The sequence below is a fragment of the Clarias gariepinus genome, chromosome 17 (assembly GCF_024256425.1).
Source record: "Clarias gariepinus isolate MV-2021 ecotype Netherlands chromosome 17, CGAR_prim_01v2, whole genome shotgun sequence".
Taxonomy (NCBI): Eukaryota; Metazoa; Chordata; class Actinopteri; order Siluriformes; family Clariidae; genus Clarias; species Clarias gariepinus.
Genome location: NC_071116.1, coordinates 2,046,584 through 2,069,803, shown reverse-complemented (window position 1 = coordinate 2,069,803; position 23,220 = coordinate 2,046,584). Strand labels below are relative to the sequence as shown.

Here is a 23,220-nt window from a genome sequence, read left to right as displayed (position 1 = left end):
TGAACTAGCTATCCAGCTATCTTGATAGAGAGATACAATGTTTCTTCTCATTTAGTGTTTGTTTAGTGATTTATTTTTTACATTCTAGGATGATACTGAAAATTTCAAAATTATGAAATAACACATATGGAATTATGGGATTTTGTAACAACAACAACAACAGCTGCTATTTTAAGACATGAGGTTCAGTCGTTCTGGAGCAGTTTTGTTGAGTGATTTTGCAAAACCCATCAAGCACCATGATAAAACTATCTCTTATGAAGACCATCACAGAAAATAAGAAGTTCTATTAGAGTTACCATCCTCAGAAATCAATTATTAGCAAAAGAAATCTCAGATTAGAGCCGTTATGAAGAATTTACAGAGCAGATGTAGCAGATACTTCTCGATATCAACTGTTCAAAGAAGATTATTGTGTATTTTGGATAAACGTCTTTAGCATTGTAAGAATGTAAAAATGTTTTAAAAAATCTTATTTTTCAGAAGAGCCTGTGGAATTAGAAAGTGTGTCCAAACAGATAGATAGATAGATAGATAGATGGGAACTCTCCATGGTGCTGAACCTGCAGTATTTGGGTCTGCTTTGGTCTGCTTCACTTAGAATAAATTTATGGAAAACAAACTTAATTTTTTTTTTTTAAACATTGGTCAGTGAAATAACCACAGGATGGCACTGTTTACTAAGATATCAGAAAGTGTGCTCTTTTTAGGCTTTTCACAAACGAATGCACGTCCCCGTTGTTTGAGCTCAGTCAGGGTCGGAAGGATCGTCTTATATTTATGACCTCGTCAGAAAATATTTTAAACCTTTAAAGTCAATGTAAACACAAGATCACTAGTTCTACGCACCGATAACGTTATAGATGATGGCTTTATTTCATGAGGTTGGATGTTTCTGGATTGCGTATGTACTGTTCTTTTATACACCGTGTGCTTCATCCCGACAGATCCTTTACTCCGTGACTGAAGAGGTGAGCCCGGGGACGTTTGTCGGAAATTTAGCAAAGGATTTAAACCTAAAAGTGGACGACCTCGAGTCTCGTATGCTTCGAATCGTTTCGGGATCAACAAAAAAGCATTTTGATGTGAATATAAAAACTGGTGCTCTGTATGTCCTGGAGACGATAGACAGAGAAGTGCTGTGTCCGAACAACAACGCCTGCACGGAAAGCTTGGAAGCCATTCTCAACAATCCCTTAAATGTTTACAGCATTGAGGTAAAAATTCTGGACATTAACGACAATGAACCTGCCTTTTCAGTAAAATCGCAAAATATACGGATATCAGAGCACACTCTTCCAGGGGCTAAATTTGTTCTTCTTGGAGCTGAAGATCCAGATGTAGGAAGTAATTCTGTCTCCACATATAAGCTCTCAAATAATCCATTTTTTAGCTTAGAGGTAAATGCCGAGGCAGACAGTGCACCAATTCCTGAACTAGTGCTACAAAAAGCGCTAGACAGAGAAAAACAGGCCGAGCTCCGTCTCATCCTGACTGCATTAGATGGTGGAAAGCCACATAGATCTGGCACCACTAACATTAGCATCACCATTTTGGACGCAAATGATAACGCGCCGGTTTTTGGAAAACAATTGTTTAAAGCTCAGGTTTTAGAGAACGCAGCTGTGGGTACAGTGATATTACAGCTGAACGCTACAGACCCTGACGAGGGAATCAATGGAGAAATTATTTACACATTTAAACAAGGTCAAAAAGTGATTGCGGACAAATTCGCTCTAAACAGCGACACTGGAGAGATATCAGTCGCAGGAATTTTGGATTATGAAGACGCGAACGCGTATGAGATCTTCGTGGAGGCCCGGGATAGAGGACAAAGTCCACTGGCGTCGCACTGCAAAGTGTTAGTGGAGGTGCTGGATCTTAATGACAATGCACCGGATATTAAGCTTTCGTCTCTTTTGGACAACCTAAGAGAAGACGCCAAGAAAGGTACAGTAATTGCGTTTATCACAGTTCAGGACAAGGATGGAGGTAAAAATGGAAAGGTGCGCTGTTTCGTGTCTCAGAATTCTCCATTTGAATTAGAGTCCACACAGGGGAAATATTATACACTGGTCCTCAATGGTGCGCTTGACCGAGAGGAAAACGCCCTGTATAATGTCTCGATAACAGCCACAGATGAAGGAGTGCCTCCTCTCTCTAGCACAGCTGTACTGACTGTCCATATTTCGGATGTAAATGATAACGCACCTCGTTTCCCTGAATCTTCAATTAATGTTCATGTTAGTGAGAACAGTCCAGCAGGTGCTCTAATAGCAAGTGTATCTGCGCAAGATATCGATTCAGGTGAAAATGCTCAAATAACTTATTCACCACTCAGCAAATCCAACATGCCTTTATCTTCGGCTGTCAGCATCAACGCTGTCACTGGAGAAATTTACAGCATGCAGTCTTTCAACTTTGAGGAGATAAAAACTTTCCAGTTTCAGGTTCAAGCCACTGACTCCGGTGTCCCTCCACTAAGTAGTAACGTGACTGTCAATGTTTTTATCCTGGATGAGAATGACAACAGTCCAGTTTTTCTTCCTCCTTATTCTGAACCTGGATCAGTAAACACTGAGAACATTCCCTACTCTGCTGAAGCGGGCTATTTTGTGGCTAAAGTCAGAGCTGTAGACGCTGATTCAGGTTATAATGCTCTATTATCTTATCACATAACCGAACCAAAGGGAACGAATCTCTTCCGAATCGGAACCAGTACAGGAGAAATAAGGACTAAAAGAAGAATGAGTGACAATGACTTAAAAACTCACCCTCTTATCATTACTGTCTCGGATAATGGAGAACCTTCACTGTCCACAACTATGGGTATTGAAGTTGTTGTTGTGGAAAATCTGGACAGCCTGCAGCCTTCACTAAGACAAGTGCCAGTAAAGGAGGATAATTTTTCTAATCTAAATCTCTATCTGCTCATCGCTATTGTCTCAGTGTCAGTGATCTTTTTACTGAGCCTCATCACTTTAATAGCAGCAAAATGCTACAGGACAGACAGTGGTTTCAGCAGGTCCAGCATTCCAGTGGTCACTACACACCCTGACGGGAGCTGGTCTTACTCTAAATCCACTCAACAGTATGATGTGTGTTTTAGCTCAGACACACTGAAGAGCGATGTAGTGGTTTTCCCCTCGCAGTTTCCTCCTGCAGACGCAGAGCTGATCAGCATTAATGAAGGAGACACTTTTAACAGGACACAAACTCTTCCGAGTACTACAAAGGTAAGACACTTTAGATCAGGGGTCGGCAATTAAGTTTGGCCTCGGGCCAGATTTTTTCCAAGCCATTACATGGCGGGCCACAACCAAAACATTGGCTAATTTATTGAATTAATAGGGGAGGATGAATGGTAGGCGCTCGTAAAATGACAGAACCGAGATCCGAGATAAACTGACACATCTAAGATGAGATCATCGTGCTAATTACGATCCGGCTAGGTTGGTTCTTCGAGCACACCCGTTGTTGATGATTAGTATAGCTGGATTGAGTTGTCTACTCACTGATCACAAGCCCTGCTATTGGTTGACGAAATGGAAAAAGAGCGGCTCCATTTTTTTTGTAACACGTGTTATGCGCAGAAATGCCCCCCTGCCATGGATTGCCCCCCCACATAATCGCTATTAAATATTATATTAGAACATAAATTTATAGGTTAATGCTTTACAAATTACATGAGACAATAAAATAAGCAATATGAAAATAAATATGTTGTATATGAAAAAATAGAAATATTAATATTTTTGAAATACATGTATACATTTATATTGTTTGTTACAAAATTAGTTTCGTTTACATAATTTATCATTATAAAATATTTATTTTTATTATATATAATTATTTATTTGCATATTCATGACAAAACCCTGAAAAATGAATGTGCAAGATGCAAGGATATATGCAAGATCCTTTTCTTTTCCCACGTGAGTCAGTCCATGTCAGTCGTGCTCTTTAACCAATCAGATGTGACCTCGCCATTTCAACCAATCATAACCTGCCAGGAGCGCAGGCTAAATCCTGTTTACATGAAATAAACCTGCTCCCGAGCAGGTTTAAGCTTACGGATATGTTGCTATGACAGCAAATGCGAGAAGCGCATCGAAGAACGAAACAATCCAAGATCAGGACAAATTCACAACAATCAAATCCAGCTAACTGAGTTAGACACAGACGAAGAACGGACCCCTGGGTGCTCGCAAAGCACAACAAGACGTCATTTGTTTTTGCATGTTGAGCGTTCGCTCTGCACCTCGCTGATGCGCTTATTCACCCTCGTATCCAGATATAACAAATAAGAATTTAGATAGATTGAAATTTCTGTTCTGAAAAATGAGGTTTCCAAACAAAGAGCTTTTTTGAGACTGTCAGTCCGATTTTAAAAAAAATATCATTAATTTATTTTCATTCTCTAGTTTAAACAATCTCACGGGCCAGATGTTTTTGCTTGCGGGCCACATGTGGCCCGGGGGCCGCTAATTGCCGACCTATGCTTTAGATGAACATTTTAACTATAGGTGTGGCTACATGGTGTCACTTCAGGTTTTCTTTATTTAGCTAGTTACTTTGTAATGCCGAATATCTGCACATTTCCAAGAGTTCGCCCGAAACAGCTAATATGAAAACTTGCACCTGAGTAACATTAAGAAAATTATTGGTCTTATCAGCTGGGAGAAAATCGAAAGTATTTCAGCACCATTTTTTGGTCAGCGATAATCACCAACAGCTGGAGAATTTAACTTCTTTCTTTCTTTTTTTCTAACAATATTTTTACTCTTAGTTTTGGAGTATGTATATTAATATCACTGTGTCCACTGAAAAAAAATCCAACTATAAATGTTAAATTAATTAATACTGTATTGTTGGCCAAAGTTCTTACAGTGGTATTTGTTGAGACAACAGGTAACACTGTGTTCATAAAAAAACTTTGGAGACACAGACTAAATAAATAAAAAAAAATCAAGTCGAGCCAACAATTTATCTTTGTTGAGATATAATCTTGTGATTTATAACACTCCCTCCCCCTGTCGGACTGACGCTATCAAACTGCATTAAAGGGATGAAGATGAACGTTTTGTGGACTCTTTATTATTTTGGTGAGTATTTATTGATTATTATTATTATTATTATTATTATTTTAATAAAATATGTTTCAGTTACCCTACAGGTATTTTAGACAGTTACCGTTATAGACGTGAGGCTGGAGAGCTTAGCTAACGTTAGCTACACTGTAGGAGTTAATGAGCTAAACGTTCATAAACGTATCTATCTCTTTTCCCCAGCCGCGCGAGCGTTCAGCTAACAAAACTTCGAGAAAATCCCGAAGCGTTATTAGTTAAGGAGTAGCGGCGCTACAGGACCCAGTAAGTAAAAGGATATAAAAATGTCCGTGTTAGTTTGGCTTCAGAGTCGCTAATGCTCATCTACGAGTGTTATATCGGTTAACTTATCTAAGCGAATGAGTTAATTTACAACATCACTTCAAGCATGTCGTTACTCCTGAGAATGACAAAGTAAAACCCTTGAAAATATGAGACCCTTTTGAATATGAAACAATGCATAGCTTTAAGACATTATTAAATATCATTTCAGAAACAGTGTTTTGCACTCTGGTGGTATATAGCGTTATTAATATATTGTACGTTTTATTATAGCTAGATATTCAACGATATTTATCATCTTTGTTTTTACAAAAACTCCGCTTGTTCTCTTTAGCCAGAGCTCTGCTGTGGAGGATTGGGGTCAAAGGGTTGACAACTGGACTTTTGGATCTACTGGAGGAGCATGAACATGGTGTTGGAGGGGACTGTAGTCTTTGAGGGTCTGGGTGACATGCAGCAGCTTTAGGAGTGATGCTTGGTCAGGTCTGTGCTCTAAACATTGAATTCCAAAAAACAAAAAACAAAAAAACAAAAAAAAACGACGTGCACCTATGAAGCCATCCGAACGATTATTTTGAGAAACGACATGTTGAGAAACATACGCTTGATGCCATAGTCTCTTTTTTTGTGTCTGACACATTGGGAAAATGGTCTTCAAAAGTCAAATCTTTGCTGTTTTAAAAAATGGTTATGATGTGGTAATGTAAAATAAACAATAAGATACTGATAATCTGCTGGTCTCCAGGTATTTTATGGACCTTTAAGCAAAATAAAACGTGTATTCCCCTGTTTTAAGCAGATCACTGTTTTAACTTTGACTAGTTTCGAAGGAATAAAGTTTTTTAAGTAATATTTGTGTGTTTTAATTGTCAGAGTATTGTTTGGCCAACCTGTTTTTATAGAAAAACATTCACTTTAACAACCTATATTAATGGAAGACAACTTACATTTTTGAGAAGATGAAAAGTTGGGCTAAGCTAAATCAACCTTAGAGAAATATAATTAATTGTGCCAGCAACCAATTCTTGAGCTGACTTAAATATTTGATATTTGAATTACAAGTTGAGTCAACTTAGGATTTTGAACTGGATACACGTTGTGTCAACTAAACAGCAGTGTAAAATATTTAGTTTGGCCAGCAAATTTCTCTAAAAATTGAGTAAGCTTAAAAAAAGCTGTGCAACTTGTTACTGAACTTTTTTACGTTGAGACGACCTGTTTTTTTTTTTTTTTCACAGTGCACTTGGTTGTTAACATACGTCTTTTGCTATTTGAAGTTTTAACATCGCCTTTTCCTATCTACATCTACAAACCACAGATTTCCTTAAAATCTCTTGGCAGAAACTAGGCGTTGGGGTTATTCTTTTGATGGCTGTGCTGCTTCGGTTATTGTCAGTGGCATGATCAAAGATTCATTATTATTATCTTCGAGAAAATTAAATGTTTTTATAAACCTCCAATTTCTGATATTTTAAAGGCTAATACGATTAAAACGTGCAAAAATCTTTTCATGACTTTATTTGCGTACATTTGTATACTTTATAATTTAATTCACATAAACATTTTAAACATAGTTTAAAGCAATATAGCGTAGACCTCAGAAAAATATCTGTATATTGTCTTACACAAAAAAACTTGCATAATACGTATTTTTTGCATACTTCTATATTTACTGCTGCTATTTGCACAAGAACCTTTTCTTTGCTACTACTAACACACGACATGTTTACTGAAGTTACCATCTCATGGAGAATTTAGGCTATTTTCACTATCTTAATTCAGCTCTGTAACAGTGTATTTTATTGTGTAGTATATGTTGCTGTCTGCACATTTGCACAAGTGCACTTTATGTTTTGCATTTTAGTATAGTTCCTAGCTAGGTTTGTTAATTTATGGTGTTAATGTATTACGAACGAACGTTTTTTTTGTTTCACTGTGCACTGACCTGTATATACAGTAGTTGAAATCACAATAGAAGTCTACTTGACTTTTGTCGAAAAATAAGCAATGTCAGACAGTGGAGATTTCCGTCCTTTCATGTAAAGCTTCCATAATTTAATATTTTTGTATTGCTTGTCCACATGATGGCACTGTCTATCTGCAAATGCCGTTTAGAGCGCTGAGCGAAACTGCTATTCCAAAGAGAACCAAATCCACACAATCGTCTTCCTCGGTTACACTGTAGACATCCTTGTCACATCTGTGTTCATTTTCATTTCATTTTTCTTTTTGTTTCTCAATTAAGCCTGTGAAAGAGTTTGTTTATTTAAAGGCTATTGTAAAAACCAAATGTGTTATGATGAAAGACCGGTTAAGGATACTGTGTCTGCTGTGGACGTTGCTTTGTATTCAGAGCGTTTTATCCGGCCATGTTGTGTATTCCATTTCCGAGGAGGTGAGTCTTGGAACAATTGTTGGAAATTTAGCCAAGGACTTGAGTCTTAACGTTGCAGATTTGGAGTCGCGTCGCCTTCAAATTGTATCCGGATCTTCAAAGAAGCATTTCGATGTAGATGTAAAATCCGGGGCTCTGTTCGTGTTGGATCCGATAGACAGAGAGCAGCTTTGTCCGAACAGCGAACGTTGCACAGAGACTCTCGAAGCGATTGTTAATAATCCTTTACAAATGCACAGCGTGGAGGTAAACATCCTTGATATTAACGATCACTCGCCGATATTTTCAGGAAAATCACAGATTATTCGTATTGCAGAACTGGCGGCCCCAGGAGCTAAATTTCCACTCCTTGGTGCCGAAGATCCAGACATTGGAAGCAACTCGGTCAGTTCATACAAGCTGTCCCAAAATGCATTTTTCAGCCTGGAGGTACACACAGATGCTGACCAAGGTCCTTCAGCCGAGCTGGTGCTAATAAAAAATCTTGATCGAGAAAAACAATCCGTCATCCGACTTGTATTGACTGCACTTGACAGTGGCAAACCACCACGATCCGGTACAACGCAAATTATTGTGAATATTTTAGATGCGAATGATAACGCGCCTGTGTTTTCTAAAGCTGTGTACAAAGTTTTGGTTCAAGAAAATGTTGTTGTCGGTACATCTATTTTAAAGCTAAATGCTACTGATCTCGATGAAGGAGTCAATAGTGAGCTTACATTTTCTTTTAAACAAGGTCAAAAGGGAATATCAGATAAATTCGCTATTGATGCAAACACGGGGGACATCTCAGTAATAGGCACATTAGATTATGAAACCACAAACGCGTACGAAATTCGTGTCGAAGCTCGAGATGGAGGCGCTACACCACTCGCATCTCATTCTAAGGTCCTGGTGGAGGTAGGGGATGTGAACGATAACGCACCAGATATTAAGCTCTCATCTCTTTTAGACAGCGTACGAGAAGACGCTAAGAAAGGCACAGTGATTGCATTAATCACAGTTCAGGACAAGGATGGAGGTAAAAATGGAAAAGTGCGCTGTGTCGTGGAGAATTTTCCATTTGTATTAGAGTCAACACAGGGGAAATACTATTCTCTGGTCCTCAATGGTGCGCTTGACCGAGAGGAAAACGCCCTGTATAATGTCTCGATAACAGCCACAGACGAAGGAGTGCCTCCTCTCTCTAGCACAGCTGTACTGACTGTCCATATTTCGGATGTAAATGATAACGCACCTCGTTTCCCTAAATCTTCAATTAATGTTCATGTTAGTGAGAACAGTCCAGCAGGTGCTCTAATAGCAAGTGTATTTGCGCAAGATATCGATTCAGGTGAAAATGCTCAAATAACTTATTCATCACTCAGCAAATCCAACATGCCTTTATCTTCAGCTGTCAGCATCAACGCTGTCACTGGAGAAATTTACAGCATGCAGTCCTTCAACTTTGAGGAGATAAAAACTTTCCAGTTTCAGGTTCAAGCCACTGACTCCGGTGTCCCTCCACTAAGTAGTAACGTGACTGTAAATGTTTTTATCCTGGATGAGAATGACAACATTCCAGTTATTCTCCCTCCATATTCTGAACCTGGATCAGTAAACACTGAGAACATTCCCTACTCTGCTGAAGCGGGCTATTTTGTGGCTAAAGTCAGAGCTGTAGATGCTGATTCCGGTTATAATGCTCTATTATCTTATCATATAACTGAAGCAAAGGGAACGAACCTCTTCCGAATCGGAACCAGTACAGGAGAAATAAGGACTAAAAGAAGAATGAGTGACAATGACTTAAAAACTCACCCTCTTATCATCACTGTCTCTGATAATGGAGAACCTTCACTGTCCACAACTATGAGTATTGAAGTTGTGGTTGTGGAAAACCTGGACAGCCTGCAGCCTTCACTAAGACAAGTGCCAGTAAAGGAGGATAATTTTTCTAATCTGAATCTCTATCTGCTCATCGCTATTGTCTCAGTGTCAGTGATCTTTTTACTGAGCCTCATCGCTTTAATAGCAGTTAAATGCTACGGGACAGACGGTGGTTTCAGCAGGTCCAGCGTTCCAGTGGTCACTACACACCCTGACGGAAGCTGGTCTTACTCAAAATCTACTCAGCAGTATGATGTGTGTTTTAGCTCAGACACACTGAAGAGCGATGTAATGGTTTTCCCCTCGCAGTTTCCTCCTCCAGACGCAGAGCTGATCAGCATTAATGAAGGAGACACTTTTAACAGGACACAAACTCTTCCGAGTACTACAAAGGTAAGGGATTCTCATTTTGTCTAATATGAGCTCGTGATTTGAGCAAAATTGGTCAAAATTAATTATTTCAATATTTTAATTTCCTTATTATCTCTCTTATTAAATCAGAGCTTTATTTGATGAAATACTGTGGTCATGATTTATACGCATTTTATGATGATCAGATTAATAGATTTTTTTTTTTTTTATTGTTTTGTCTATTTTTACACTGAGCTTTTTTCAGCGCCTAGATAGCGGTGCACCGACCTATTTCCCAGTATTTTTCTGAAAGTATTGAGATTGAAGTACATCGATTATTTTCAGTTCATTACATTTCATAGATTATTAGATTGATTATTACATTCTTATTAAAATATTATATGATGACAATCATTCCATTCAAATTGCGCGAGAATTAAAGCTGTTTTCTTTGAGATTTTCTCCTGAAACTTTGTGTAAACATTAAACTTTATGACAAATAAAACCTATTCTATCTATCTATCTATCTATCTATCTATCTATCTATCTATCTATCTTCCACATTTTGCTCTTTTCCTCTTTATAAGTCCATGTGTATATTGTTTATCACGTTTTATAGTAATAATTCTAAACTTACCTGAATGAACCACATGGGGTCGCTGTAGACCGTAAAGTGTAATTTATATATTATTTAATACTAGTCATATTGCTAGCTCGTCCCTTCGAACGCTTCACAACACCTCATGGCACGAGTGAGATCAAACGTCTGCATTTTACTATACTATTATAGTCGGCGTATTTAATAGTTGTTGTTTTTGAAACCACATTTTTAAGTTAGCTTCGCTGTAGGATGGATTATATTCTTGTACATCTGTTCTGTCTTTTCTTCTTGGATTTATCCTCGGGACAGATCGTGTATTCGGTCGCAGAGGAAGTAAATGAGGGAACCGTTGTTGGGAATCTAGCAAAGGATCTGCATATAATCGTTCAGGATCTAGAATCCCGAATGTTTCAGATGATTTCTGCATCTAACAAGAAATATTTTGAGGTCAACCTGAAGACCGGGGCGTTGTTTGTTAATGAGAGGATTGATCGAGAGGCGTTGTGCTCCACATCTCGGAAATGTTCCGTCCATTTAGAGGCTATGGCTCACAATCCGCTAAGGATGTTTCGTATTGAGGTAAATATAATAGACATAAATGATAATGCTCCGATTTTTCCGATTAGTAGACAGATACTTAACCTATCAGAGGTTTCTACACCTGGAGAGAAATTCGCATTATCTTTGGCTGAGGATCCAGACACAGGTAGCAATGCAGTGAAAACCTATAAATTAACCCATAACGAACACTTTACATTAGATGTACAGAATGGGGAGGAGATTATCTCCGTCGAGCTAGTGTTACAGAAAGCTTTAGATCGAGAAAAGCAGGCAGTTTTGAATCTAGTACTGACTGCGATAGATGGAGGAAAACCTTCCATGTCTGGCACATTAGAGATCACTGTAAATGTTTTGGATGTTAATGACAATTCTCCAGTTTTCAGTCAACCGCTTTACAAAGTAAAGGTGAATGAGAATTCCTCTTTTGGCACGCAGGTCATTTCCCTTGCAGCAACAGATTTAGATGAGGGAGTTAATAGTGAAATCGTATATGCTATAGTAAGGCAAGGCAATGCTAAAGGCGCGGATCTGTTTTCAATTCAGCCTGAAAGTGGACTTTTAATTGTTAAAGGCGAAATAGATTATGAAGAAAACCCTGCTGTTGAATTAAGAGTTGAAGCGAAGGATAAGGGTCATCCTCCAAAAAGTTCTCAATGCAAAGTTTTGGTTGAAATTATTGATATGAATGACAATCCACCTGAAATATCGATGACCTCACTCACGAGTACTGTCCAAGAGGACTCTAAAGACGGCACAGCGGTGGCATTATTTACAGTTTCTGACAAGGATGGAGGCAAAAACGGAGTGGTGCATTGCAACATTTTAGGTGCAGTTCCGTTTAAAATAGAGTCATCGTACAGAAATTATTATTCATTAGTTGTAAACGGGCCATTGGATAGGGAAAAAGTCGCAGAGTATAATATTACGATAAAAGCCACAGATGAAGGGAGTTCACCATTGTCTAGCATCAGTGTTTTGAAAGTTCAAATTGGTGACGTCAACGATCATGCTCCTGTCTTTTTAAACCCCATCATAAATGTTTGTGTTAAGGAAAACAGTCCAGCTGGGATTCCGATAGCACGGGTAAGCGCACATGATGCAGATGTGAACGAAAACGCGCTTGTATCGTATGCACTGCTTGGTAGGGGGAAACCCGACTTTTCATTCGAAATAAACTCGGAAAGTGGAGATATCTACAGCAAACTATCTTTTAATTATGAGGAGATCAAGATGTTCCAAGTTCGAGTTCAGGCTAAGGACTCCGGAGCTCCACCTCTGAGCAGCAATCTGACCGTGAACGTTTTTATAATCGACGAAAATGATAACGCCCCCGTCATTCTCCCTCCTTATTCTGAACCTGGATCACTAAACACTGAGAACATTCCCTACTCTGCTGAAGCGGGCTATTTTGTAGCTAAAGTCAGAGCTGTAGACGCTGATTCAGGTTATAATGCTCTATTATCTTATCACATAACCGAACCAAAGGGAACGAATCTCTTCCGAATCGGAACCAGTACAGGAGAAATAAGGACTAAAAGAAGAATGAGTGACAATGACTTAAAAACACACCCTCTTATCATCACTGTCTCGGATAATGGAGAACCTTCACTGTCCACAACTATGAGTATTGAAGTTGTGGTTGTGGAAAATCTGGACAACCTTCAGACTTCACTAAGACAAGTGCCAGTAAAGGAGGATATTTTTTCGGATCTGAATCTCTATCTGCTCATCGCTATTGTCTCAGTGTCAGTGATCTTTTTACTGAGCCTCATCGCTTTAATGGCAGCTAAATGCTCCGGCAGGTCCAGTGTTCCAGTGGTCACTACACACCCTGATGGAAGCTGGTCTTACGCAAAATCTACTCAGCAGTATGATGTGTGTTTTAGCTCAGACACGTTGAAGAGTGATGTAGTGGTTTTCCCCTCGCAGTTTCCGCCTGCAGACGCAGAGCTGATCAGCATTAATGAAGGAGACACTTTTAACAGGACACAAACTCTTCCGAGTACTACAAAGGTAGGAGATATTTATGTTTATATTCTATTTGGGACAAATTTATTTAGGCTGCAAGTTTGTAATTCTGTAGTACGTTTTGTTACTTTGTTTTATGGTGATTCATTACAGTTTATATGAATCAACTTCAATATTTGTCTATAATATTTATTGTTCTCTTCGTTTATATATTATTTTGGTTTCACATTTTCTCTGTGCATTCGCGCTTTAAAACAGATTTTGTTACGTCGGCTAAATACAGTAAACAGAGTACAACAACATTTTAAACATTTTGCTGATTGTGTCTGCAATCCAGCATACAACAAATTGGAATGTATAAATGACTTGAGCCACTGACTCCAGTGTTCCTCCACTAAGTAGCACCGTGACTGTGAACGTTTTGATTCTGGATGAGAATGACAACAGTCCAGTTTTTCTTCCTCCTTATTCTGAACCTGAATCAGTAAACATTGAGAACATTCCCTACTCTGCTGAAGCGGGATATTTTGTAAACAGAGTACAACAACATTTTAAACATTTTGCTGATTGTGTCTGAAATCCAACATACAACAAATAGGTATGTACAAATGACTTGAAGGATTTTACCATTCTGATACAGTTTCGCTTAGATTTCTTACATGTCTTTATGTATAAACAGTTTTGTGCTTAAGAAAGAAAAACTTGATTGGGCTTTCTTTTTTTTGATGTAATCCCGTGGTCATCACGCATTTTATGATAACCAGATTATTAGTTTAGGCTTTTTTTGTCCATATTTCTAGTGAGTTTTTTTTTTTCAGCGTCTAGATAGCGGTGCACCGAGCTTTTTCCCAGTATTTTTTCAGAAATTATTAAAATTGAAGTACATCTATTACTTTAAATTTATGACATGTAGTTGATGATTTCATAGATTATAAGATTGATTATAAAATTCCTATTAAAATGTTATATGATGACAATTATGCCATTAAATTTGCAGAAGAATTAAAGCTGATTTCTTTGAGATTTTCTATATTTAAACTTTGTGTAAACTTTATGACAAATAAAAATTATTCTATCTATCTATCTATCTATCTATCTATCTATCTATCTATCTATCTATCTATCTATCTATCTATCTATCTATCCACAAAAATTTGCGTGAACGCCAACCCCCTTTTTTTGGTTTCATTAAGCATTGTCTTCAGTCTAATTAATATAATACTATTACATCAGATTATGCTGAATTCTTAGAAGCTATAATTAAACATTACTACAAAAAGTATAAAGTTCCACCTAATGTAAATGTAAACTGGTGTTGAATGAAAACAGTTTTAAATTTGTGGGTGAAATTATGACTAAAATTGACACATGAGGTCGACGTTGACCGTAACAACGATAGTGAACATAATTCTTATTCAGACTCCACCCTTATTTACATGCAGTACAAAGGGGGGAGATCAAGCCGACGCCATTCTGTAACCAAGCGCAGAAGACATTTTTTATTATGTCAATATCGAGCTTATCTGCATTTTAACCACGCAGTCCTTTAAAAAAATATATATTTTATAGGTCTACACACTCATACAAAAAATGGATGTCTTTTCTTGCAAAACGCGTATGTTTTTTTGGATCGTCATGTGGCTTTGTTTGTGGGATTTGTGCTGCACTCAGATCGTCTATTCCGTGACAGAGGAAGTTAATAAAGGCACCGTTGTTGGAAATATGGCGAAGGATCTTAACCTGAATGTCCGGGAATTAGAATCGCGAATGTTTCAGATTGTTTCTGGCTCCAACAAGAAGTATTTTGACATTAGTCCGAAGACTGGTGAGTTATACGTAGACAAGAGAATTGATCGAGAGGATCTTTGCCCAGTGAGTCAAACATGTTCTTTACATATTGAAGCAATTGCACAAAATCCTTTAAGGCTGTTCAGTGTCAGTGTTACTATATTGGATGTAAATGATAACGCTCCGACATTTCCTTATAACATATATAATTTAAACATTACTGAAAATGCATTTCCTGGCGAAAGATACCCTTTGCCGAAGGCGACCGATTTAGATGTCGGTGTTAACTCGATTAAAACCTACAAGCTCAGTTCAAATGAATATTTTTTACTAAATAGTCAGAGTGTCGCAGAACAGAATATCTCCCCACAATTAATTTTACAGGAACCCTTAGACAGCGAGAAGCAGGCGACGATTAAACTCGTTCTCACTGCCCTGGATGGTGGAAAACCTGCTAGGTCTGGCACACTTGATGTAACTGTGACTGTAATCGATGTAAATGACAACACTCCAAAATTCAGCAAGGATCTGTATAAAGTCCGTGTTCATGAAAATGCTATGTTGGGAACACAGATTATTAAACTAAACGCCAGCGATACAGATGCAGGGACGAATGGACAGATCGTTTATTCATTAATAAGCCACGGAAAAGAAAAGTCGAGCGACCTTTTTCAGATCAACCCAGTCACGGGTGAAATCTCAGTGAAAGGACATTTGGACAGAGAGGACACTGCAGCGTTTGAGCTTCACGCACAGGCTAAGGACAAGGGCTTTTCACCTCGGGCTTCTTACTGCAAAGTTTTAGTCGAAGTGCTGGACGTGAACGACAATGCGCCTGTAATTTCCCTTACATCTCTCTCCAGCCTTGTAAAAGAAGACGCGACTTCTGGCACCGTGGTTGGGTTGATAACGATTGCGGATAACGACGCAGGCCAGAACGGAGAGATCAGTGCTGCGCTTAAAGGATCCAGTCCTTTCATTCTTCAACCATCTTATAAAACATATTACTCATTAATAGTGGATGGACCTCTGGACAGAGAAAAGACTTCTGAATATAACATCACTGTTACAGCTAATGATAAAGGCACTCAGTCTCTTGTCACCAATATGGTTCTCACTATTCACGTTTCGGACGTAAATGACAATCCACCTCGTTTTACAGACAAATCCATTGGCGTCTATGTGAAGGAAAATACTCCTGCTGGAGAAATCATAGCCACAGTGACAGCAACTGACGCAGATATAAACGAAAACGCTCAACTTATGTACTCTTTCATTCCTAGGAACTATTTAAGTTCCATGGTAGACATTAATTCTGCAAATGGTAACGTATACAGTAAACAGTCATTTGATTATGAAACGATTAAATCATTTCAGTTTCAAATTCAAGCCACTGACTCCGGTGTTCCTCCACTAAGTAGTACCGTGACTGTGAACGTTTTGATTCTGGATGAGAATGACAACAGTCCAGTTTTTCTCCCTCCTTATTCTGAACATGGATCAGTAAACACTGAGAACATTCCCTACTCTGCTGAAGCGGGCTATTTTGTAGCTAAAGTCAGAGCTGTAGACGCTGATTCAGGTTATAATGCTCTATTATCTTATCACATAACCGAACCAAAGGGAACGAATCTCTTCCGAATCGGAACCAGTACAGGAGAAATAAGGACTAAAAGACGAATGAGTGACAATGACTTAAAAACTCACCCTCTTATCATTACTGTCTCTGATAATGGAGACCCAATCTTGTCAACGACTTTATCTATGGAAGTTGTAGTGGTTGAACCCATAGATGATACTCAAACAGACATAAGAAGAATGCCAGTAACGGAAGATGATTTTTCTGATCTGAATCTCTATCTGCTAATCGCTATTGTCTCAGTGTCAGTGATCTTTTTACTGAGCCTCATTACTTTAATAGCAATTAAATGCTACGGGACAGACGGTGGTTTCAGCAGGTCGAGCGTTCCAGTGGTCACTACACATCCTGACGGGAGCTGGTCTTACTCTAAATCCACTCAGCAGTATGATGTGTGTTTTAGCTCAGACACATTGAAGAGTGACGTAGTAGTTTTTCCCTCGCCGTTTCCGCCTGCAGACGCAGAGCTGATCAGCATTAATGAAGGAGACACTTTCAACAGGACACAAACTCTTCCGAGTACTGGAAAGGTAAGAAGCATTACGTAGTTATAAGCGAATAACTAATCTCACACCAAAATCCAAAAAAAAAGTAAAATCATTTGTATCGTTTGTAGATACGATAATTAATACTATATATATATATATATATATATATATATATATATATATATATATATATATATATATATATAATTGCCTTAAATTTAGTGCATTTTATTGATTTTATTACGACTCATAGTCATTTCAGGACAATGGACAGTTACAGGCGTAAGAGATAGGCAGATAACTTTACAAGTTTAAACGGTTAATAGTAAAACTCAATCAATAGTTTACAGACAACGCTGCTTTTTTAAGCCCCGTGTATGACATAAAAATATCACAGAATAAATCACATTAAGTATAGAATAAACACCGAGATGCAATTCATTATTAAAGTGCAGGAAGTAAAAGAAGAAATGATAGAGCTGTAAATATAAGAAAAATTTAAAATATATGCCATAAATATAAAAATATTTTCTGACGTTTCAATAATGTAAATTAACAACGATGCTTACACCATTTTGATTATTTGGTTTGCATTTGGGTTATGACGTGAGTGGTTTTGACGACTAATGCTGCTAATTTATTTATTTATTTGCGCTGGTTAACTGGTTTCATTGCTTAAAAAATATTGGTTTTATTTTATGAAATGAGCGAACAAAACTATCCAAAAGCTATATAATTATCTGATACACCACATGGGGGCGCTGCAGACCGCGACTTTGTCAATGCACCACCCTAATAAAAAACAAATCTATACTTGAGATCATATCGAACGCATTTGACGGTGGGACATGAACTCTGTCGGATGGTTTTGTGTCTTTCAATCTGAGCATTTGGGCAAATCCTTTTGTTTATTTTTTTTTTAAACAACGAGGGCCACGTCGCCATGGATTACTCAGGATGCTTCATTACGTTAATTCTGATGCTTCTTTGTTTAGGGGATGTGTCAGTTGGTCAGATTGCGTATTCCGTCTTAGAGGAAGTGAAAACCGGGACGGTTGTCGGGAACATTGCGAAAGACTTGAACATTAATGTGCATGACTTGGACTACCGCCTGTTTCAGATCGTATCTGGATCTATTAAGAAGTATTTTGATGTGAACCTGAAGACAGGGGTTCTGTTTGTAAACGAGCGAATTGACCGTGAGGAAGTTTGCACTTTAGACCAGAAATGCGTCCTGAATATCGAGGCTCTTGCTCAGAATCCTCATAATCTTTACAGGATTGAGATAACGATCGTGGACATAAATGATAACGCACCTCATTTCCCTGTAGAAACGGTCAAGCTGAATATAACAGAGAACGCAAGCCCCGGGGAGAGGTTTCTTCTTCCGGCAGCTGAGGATGATGATATAGGTAGCAATGCGCTGAAAAATTACCGTCTGAGTACGAACGAGTTCTTCTCTATAGATGTTCAAAACGATGAACAGAGTGTGTCGGCTGAGTTGGTGCTGCAGAAGGCTTTAGACAGAGAAAAACAGTCAACTCTTCGCCTGCTGCTTAATGCTCTAGATGGGGGAAAACCTCCCAAATTTGGTACCTTAAATATAATTGTGAACGTCATAGATGTCAACGACAATAGTCCAGTCTTTAGCATGCCTCTATATAAAGCAAAAGTGAAGGAAAACATCTCAATAGGGACCAAAATTCTTTCTGTCTCTGCGTCTGATTTAGATGAGGGCATACACAGTGACATCACCTACTCGATTTTAGGACACGGGAAGTCAAAGAAAGATTTGTTCATCATAATTCCTGAAACAGGTCAAATTTTAGTAAACAGACAACTTGATTATGAAGAAAATCGAGCTATTGAGTTGCGAGTTCAGGCAAGAGATAAAGGCTTTCCTCCGCAGAGTACACAGTGTAAAGTATTGGTAGAAGTTTTGGATGAAAATGACAACGCTCCAGAAATTAAAACGACTCAATTACTAGACAAGGTGAAAGAGAACACTAAACCTGGGACTGTTGTAGCTTTAGTTACTGTTTCTGATAATGATGGAGGCAACAATGGCGTTGTGCAGCTTAAAGTCACTGGTTCTTTCCCATTTAAATTAGAACCATCATATAAAGACCATTACTCCTTGCTTGTAGACGGGGCTTTAGACCGAGAAACTATTTCTCAGTATCACATTCCTCTTGAGGCTGTAGATAAAGGAACTCCGCCTCTTTCCAGCAGTGCTATAATAACTGTCAATATTGCAGATGTTAATGACAATGCTCCACGTTTTCCATCACCTTTTGTTAATGCTTATATAAGGGAAAATGGATTGGTTGGGGATTGTGTGGTAAAAATAATAGCAGAGGATTTAGATCTTGGAAAAAATGCAGAACTTTCATATTCACTGATAGAGAATTCCAGGAGTGTTGTTCGGGTATCACAGATGATAAACGTCAATTCTGTGAATGGTGAAGTATTTACCATGCAGTCTTTCAACTACGAAGAAACAAAACGACTCCAGTTTATAGTAGGCGCTACAGACTCAGGAGATCCTCCACTAATTAGTAACGTGACTGTGAACGTTTTTGTCCTGGATGAGAATGACAACAGTCCAGTTTTTCTCCCTCCTTACTCTGAACTTGGATCAGTAAACACTGAGAACATTCCCTACTCTGCTGAAGCGGGCTATTTTGTAGCTAAAGTCAGAGCTGTAGATGCTGATTCAGGTTATAATGCTCTATTATCTTATCATATAACTGAATCAAAGGGAACAAATCTATTTCGAATCGGAACCAGTACAGGAGAAATAAGGACTAAAAGACGAATGAGTGACAATGACTTAAAAACTCACCCTCTTATCATCACTGTCTCTGATAATGGAGAACCTTCACTGTCCACAACTATGAGTATTGAAGTTGTGGTTGTGGAAAATCTGGATAACCTGCAGCCTGGACTAGGACAAGTGACAGTAAAGGAGGAAAAGTTGTCTGATCTGAATCTTTTTCTGTTCATCGCTATTGTCTCAGTGTCAGTGATCTTTTTACTGAGCCTCATCGCTTTAATAGCAGCTAAATGCTACAGGACAGACAGCGGTTTCAGCAGGTCCAGCATTCCAGTGGTCACTACACACCCTGATGGGAGCTGGTCTTACTCTAAATCCACTCAGCAGTATGATGTGTGTTTTAGCTCAGACACACTAAAAAGTGACGTTGTAGTTTTCCCCTCGCCGTTTCCTCCTGCAGATGGAGAGTTGATTAGCATTAATGAAGGGGACACTTTTAACAGGACACAAACTCTTCCGAGTACTACAAAGGTAAGATTCAATTCTCCATTAAATTTTAGGCCACACAATCTTAATTTAAGCTTTTAAGCTTTTTGTCTTATTCAGTCTGCTCTTTTACATGATGTGTTACACTGTGTAGGTTGTTAACATGTTGATATGACTCCACAGAACTTCTGGGGTGAGCTGTAGTGTGTGGTATCAGTAGCTTTGCAACATAATCATTAGGTACTGTGGATTGTAGGGTGGGGCTTACATGAATTTTACTTGTTTGCCTGGTGTATCCAATGAGTGCTCAAATGGATTAAGATAGGTCAGTCACTTGCAATTTGCTTACTTGGCACCGTAGATGGTGGGTTATGGTGCACTGGGTGTTCTGGTGCTTTTCTATCATTCTATCATGGCCTATCATGGTATTTACTTTTTTGTGCTGCAAATAGCTTTTATGTGGCTCATTATATATATATAAGCAGAGAAGATTAAAAAGAATTTTGTCATTTAAGGTTTCTGGTATAACTGCTGAGGATTCGTACAATTATTTACTCACTAACATTGTATAAATATAGTATTATTATCGGTTGTTGACACTGTATTAGTAACAATGGTTTACAGTATGTCATTTTCGATTGCAACTGTAATTGTGAAAAAATTATAAAATAATTAGCTATAAAGTGTCAGTAATAGCATTTAGTGGAAAATATTTTTTGGTTAAAACAAGGCTATTATTGAGCGCTCATCAATCAACCACCAGTATTATTAGCTGTCATAGTTTAATTTAATTTACATGATATTTTATTATTTCACTTTTGTGCACTTAGCAAGGGATATATATATATCCAGCAAAAAAAGAAACGTCCCTTTTTCAGGACTGTGTATTTCAACAATAATGTTGTAAAAATCCAAATAACTTTACAGATCTTCATTGTAAAGTGTTTAAACAATGTTTTCCATGAATGTTCAATTAACCATAATTAATTAATTAACATGCACCTGTGGAATGGTCGTTAAGACCTTAACAGCTTCCAGAAAGTAGGCATTTAAGGCCACAGTTCTAAAAACGCAGGACACTAAAGAGACTTGTCTACCGACTGTGAAAAACACCCAAAGAAAGATGCCCAGGGTCCCTGCTCATCTGCGTGAACGTGCATTAGGCATGCTGCAGGGAGGCATGAGGACTGCTGATGTGGCTAGGGCAATAAATTGCCATGTCCGCATTGTGAGATGCCTAAGACAGCGCTACAGGGAGACAGGAAGGACAGCTGATCATCCTCGCAGTGGAAGACCACGTGTAACAACACCTGCACAGGATGGGTACATCCGAATATCACACCTGCGTGACAGGTACAGGATGGCCACAACAACTGCCCGAGTCACACCAGGAACACACAATCCCTCCATCAGTGCTCAGACTGTCCGCAATAGGCAGTCCATGAGGAGGAGATGCACTGCAGTACTTCAAGCAGCTGGTGGCCACACCAGATACTGACTGGTACACTCCACATGTGTTCATTCATAGTTTTGATGCCTTCAGTGAGAATCTACCAATGTAAATGGTAACGAAAATAAAGAAAACACATTGACAGATAGATGAGAAGGTGTGTCCAAACTTTTGGCCTGTACTGTAAATATATATAAATATATATATATATATATATATATATATATATATATAGAGAGAGAGAGAGAGAGAGAGAGAGAGAAAAAGAGAGATAAAGAGACAGGGAGAGAAACAGAGACAATGATCTAAAGTGGTCTAAAGTGCAAATGATTTGAGCCCATATCCTTCCAGATGCCCAGTCCATGTACTGAGCCCAGTTCTATAACTCTATAATTTTTTGAAAATTGTAAAAGTAAATTGTCAATTAATAGAGAGGCTAGATTTCACTAACTGCAGCAGCTTGAGAATATGCAGCTGTGTGGAGACATAAAGAAGTATATTAAAATATTTTTTTATTACTTTAGGTGCAGCTAACTCTTTTTCTAATTGCACATTTCAAACAACCTCATATTGCCACCATTATTCATAAAATAGTGCCAGACGTGAGAGGTCTCTTTAATCTGAAGTGTTAGTAAAGGCTTTGTTGGTTATCCCTGCCTCCTCTGCAGAGGCTAAGAGGAGTTTTAGTACCCTGATGAGGCTTATGACATGGCTTAGATTATAAAGGAGTGGCCATGTGTCATATGCACCAAGAGAAACTGGACAGACTAGATCTTGAAAGAATGTACCGGTCTTTGATGGTACTGTAGCCACAAGCAGACATTTGGATTTTTTGCTTAAAAAATGGCAAGAAAAAAGAGATAAGGAAAAAACAAAACAGTCTAATACAATAGATGGTTAGACATTGTTAAACAAAATGATATAAAAGATATCAGATATGAATTTTAAACTCTATATTGTTCACATTTTTACGTTCAATATATTGTAGCACTGGGGTATAGTTATAAATTATAAGTATAGCTATCACTGCACAGTCTGTGTAAAAGGGTAGGGGAGAGAGAGAAAGGGACCACTTTTGTGTGTGTGTGTGGTGTATGCGTGTGGGGGCGTGTGTATGGGAAGACGCATGCGTGAGAGTTTTTCTGTGTGTGAGAATGTTAGGTTCGGGTCTGAGTGAGAGAGGCATAATACCGTTCTGGTTGTTGTTGTTTTTGCTGTGGCCGACAACAGCCAAGTTAATAAAACTCTAGTGTTTTGTACTGGTGGTGTGGTTCCTATAGCGGTAAGCGCTACAATATTATTTTGATACAAAAACACCCCTAAAATTAACTTCTGCCTCAAGGTGTCGCTGGTGACCGTGACATTGAATGCTATATCATTTCCTAATCAACTCTCCACCTCCACTGCTCCATATTCATACACGCAGAGGTGGAGCGTAAGGCAACCTCAGACTGAATT

General features: G+C 38.4%; 4 protein-coding genes across 5 annotated transcripts in view; all 4 read left to right on the top strand.

Moving 5' to 3' along the window:
* Positions 1 to 863: 863 nt before the first annotated feature.
* LOC128505550 (protocadherin alpha-8-like) lies at positions 864 to 3,269 on the top strand. Its single transcript, XM_053476054.1, has one exon. It carries the CDS (start codon positions 864 to 866, stop codon positions 3,267 to 3,269), a length of 2,406 nt encoding a protein of 801 aa, XP_053332029.1.
* Positions 3,270 to 7,689: 4,420 nt separating this feature from the next.
* On the top strand, positions 7,690 to 10,071 carry LOC128505549 (protocadherin alpha-8-like). The gene has a single exon (XM_053476052.1). It carries the CDS (start codon positions 7,690 to 7,692, stop codon positions 10,069 to 10,071), a length of 2,382 nt encoding a protein of 793 aa, XP_053332027.1.
* Positions 10,072 to 10,768: 697 nt separating this feature from the next.
* LOC128505548 (protocadherin alpha-3-like) lies at positions 10,769 to 13,297 on the top strand. Its single transcript, XM_053476051.1, has one exon. The coding sequence runs from the start codon at positions 10,856 to 10,858 to the stop codon at positions 13,295 to 13,297; it is 2,442 nt and encodes an 813-aa protein (XP_053332026.1). The 5' UTR covers positions 10,769 to 10,855.
* A 1,428-nt stretch (positions 13,298 to 14,725) lies between these two features.
* Positions 14,726 to 23,220, top strand: part of LOC128545488 (protocadherin alpha-C2-like) — a 95,994-nt gene continuing 87,499 nt past the window's right edge. The window contains exon 1 of one of the 2 annotated variants that reach the window (XM_053515794.1): positions 14,726 to 17,092. In XM_053515794.1, coding sequence (XP_053371769.1) covers positions 14,726 to 17,092 — 2,367 coding nt within the window. Of the gene's footprint in view, positions 17,093 to 17,918; positions 20,358 to 23,220 lie in introns of those variants that run through there. The other variant, XM_053515795.1, reaches the window with a different exon arrangement.